The 2455-nt window shown below is 31.2% G+C and overlaps 1 protein-coding gene across 1 annotated transcript in view; it reads right to left on the reverse strand.

Moving 5' to 3' along the window:
* Window positions 1-1866: 1866 nt before the first annotated feature.
* LOC112500013 (probable carboxylesterase 18) overlaps window positions 1867-2455 on the reverse strand; it is a 5090-nt gene continuing 4501 nt past the window's right edge. Inside the window, exon 2 of the mRNA XM_025103273.1 lies at window positions 1867-2307. Coding sequence (XP_024959041.1) covers window positions 1867-2307 — 441 coding nt within the window. The remainder of the gene's footprint in view (window positions 2308-2455) is intronic.

Consider the following 2455-nt stretch of genomic DNA (forward strand, 5'->3'; position numbering starts at 1 on the left):
AGTGGGTTATGGCCTTATGGGTAGTCGCTCTCGCTCGCTTCTCGGGATTGGATTTGGAAGGGGGAGGCCGGTTGAAAATTTTTGAATCTAAAAGGTAATGGATTACACTGTTGTATGCTAAGTGGGAAAAAAATCACAGGGGCCAGGGCCCCTATAGGCCCCTTAGGCCCTCCGCCCCTGGCGATAGATCACATGTTTTCAAAATTTGTTTTTACTGAATATCAAATATTAATACGTAATTGTTTGATCGTTAGTGTTTTTAATGTTTTGTCCTTTTTTTGAAAATTCAACAAATCGTGTCCTTATGGTTGCATCTTTTAATGAGTTACACCCCCGTGGTTGCTTTTTGCCTTACCAAGTTCAACCGTTATGATTGCATTTTTTAATAAGTTGGGTCCTTGTGATTACAGTTTTCTTAGGAGTTTTGTCCATAAATAAACTAACAACTTGGATCCTTGTGGTTGCATTAAGGACCCAACTCGTTATAAAAATGCAACTGCATGGATATAATCGGCTGAATTTTCAAAAAAGAACAAGAACTGTTAAAAACATAATATCACAAGGACAGATGAATTACACCAGAGACCACATAAATTAGTCACAAATCAAATTTCTTAAATTAAAATACATATTATAATTATATATTTATTTAAAAAAAACTATTAATTTAACAAAATGACTTTTTCATTATAGAATCTGAAGTTTAGAAAAACAAATAAAACCAAAAAAAATTCACATATATTTTGAGTTGGACATTGAAATATGCAAGCAAAATATTGAAATTTAATAGTTTCGATTCTTTTTGGGCATGTATATGCATAAACATTGGGTAAATACGTGTTATGGGCTTATGTTGGCTTTTGAATGTCCAAGTAAATTGTAAAGTTTATCTACTTGATATCTATCTATACTATATTATAAAGCATTTAACAAAAACTCTTAAAAACCATTTTTTATACATGAAGTACTGTTTATTGATGCATATTACTTAAAATTCACGACCACAAGTAAATTATGCATAAGTACAACTTATTAAAGCTTTATATTTCAATTCGTGTAATTAACTGTTGATAAACATAATCAAATACAAGATAAACATTTCATTTTAAATATAAAAGTCTAAAATATAATTAGGATAATCGTTGTGATCTAACAGAATACTTAATTATTATTCTTATAAAAAATTATATTATTAAATCAAAAATTAATTACTTCGTTATTAAACCTAAATTAAATTATAATAAAAAATTGAATTAAAAAAATAAGAAAAAAAGAACTTTTAAATAGTTATTTAAATAATAATATTGATATGTTTTTTTTAATTTTATAATATCTTCAAATTTATATTTTATTCAAAAATAAGAACATTATCGTTTGCTCAAAACTACAAAAAAACCGTATTATAACATCGACATAGAACAAAATAAAACGAAACATTAAAATCGAGATGTATATCGCTGTATTGCCAAAAATATTAGTTTCCTTTAATTATAATTTTAAAATGTCCTTTAATTATAATTTTAAGTCAAATTACCAAAAATATTAGTTTCCTAATTTATACATTAATTTGTGGTTGAGATTGCATCTCACACTTATCACAAACTAATCAGTTCTTTCTCGCACACATATGCTGATAGATATATTTAACAAAATAAAAAATTTATTTGAGGCCGAAGGCAGGTGTGAAAATAAACTTTCGTCGCCGCCCTATTAGGAACGGTTCCCGCAAATACCCACCCTAGAGACAAACACAACCAAAAGTTGTAGTACAATTGTTTGGTATTATTAGGCCAAACCCCTTTAGGTTAAAACGCCATATACTGAACGATGTAACATGCGTTCGAATGATTATAAATGAATATGGATTTAATTTGTTAATAAAGAGCCAACATTACTCGATACCTTGTGAATGAACTCCCTCACCTCCCCAATAAGTTGTGTTGATTCCGGCAATTCCGGGAAGATGTAGAAAGCGTGGAACATATTTGGGTACTCCACCAAGTATACCTCTTTCCCACACCTCTTCATCCACTCGTGGTACCTTTTTTGCCAGTCTTGTAGAGCATCGAACCCGCCGATCACCACCATGGTCGCTGGAAAATCTGTTTTTGATAAGTCCATTGCCTTTGAGCCACTGACGTTGATGATTGGATGGTCTCGATTGAACCCTTCCCCTTGTGGCAAAAATGCCTTCCATACCCAATCGGTTTGTTTTATGGAAACTATGGGTGTCCCATCAAGTCTTATCTCTGACTCCATCCGCTCCTCTCCGCCAAAGAATGGTTGAATTGCCACCACTCCGATTACCTTCAACCATGTTGCAAATTCGAAATTATGCATAAGTACAACTTATTAAAGCTTCATGTTTGAATTCGTGTAACTAATTGCGGATAAACATAATCAAATAGAGGATAAACATCTCATTTTAAAATATAAAAAATCTAAAATATAATTA

This window comes from Cynara cardunculus (genome assembly GCF_001531365.2).
Source record: "Cynara cardunculus var. scolymus isolate 2C chromosome LG 17, CcrdV1, whole genome shotgun sequence".
NCBI classification, from domain to species: Eukaryota; Viridiplantae; Streptophyta; class Magnoliopsida; order Asterales; family Asteraceae; genus Cynara; species Cynara cardunculus.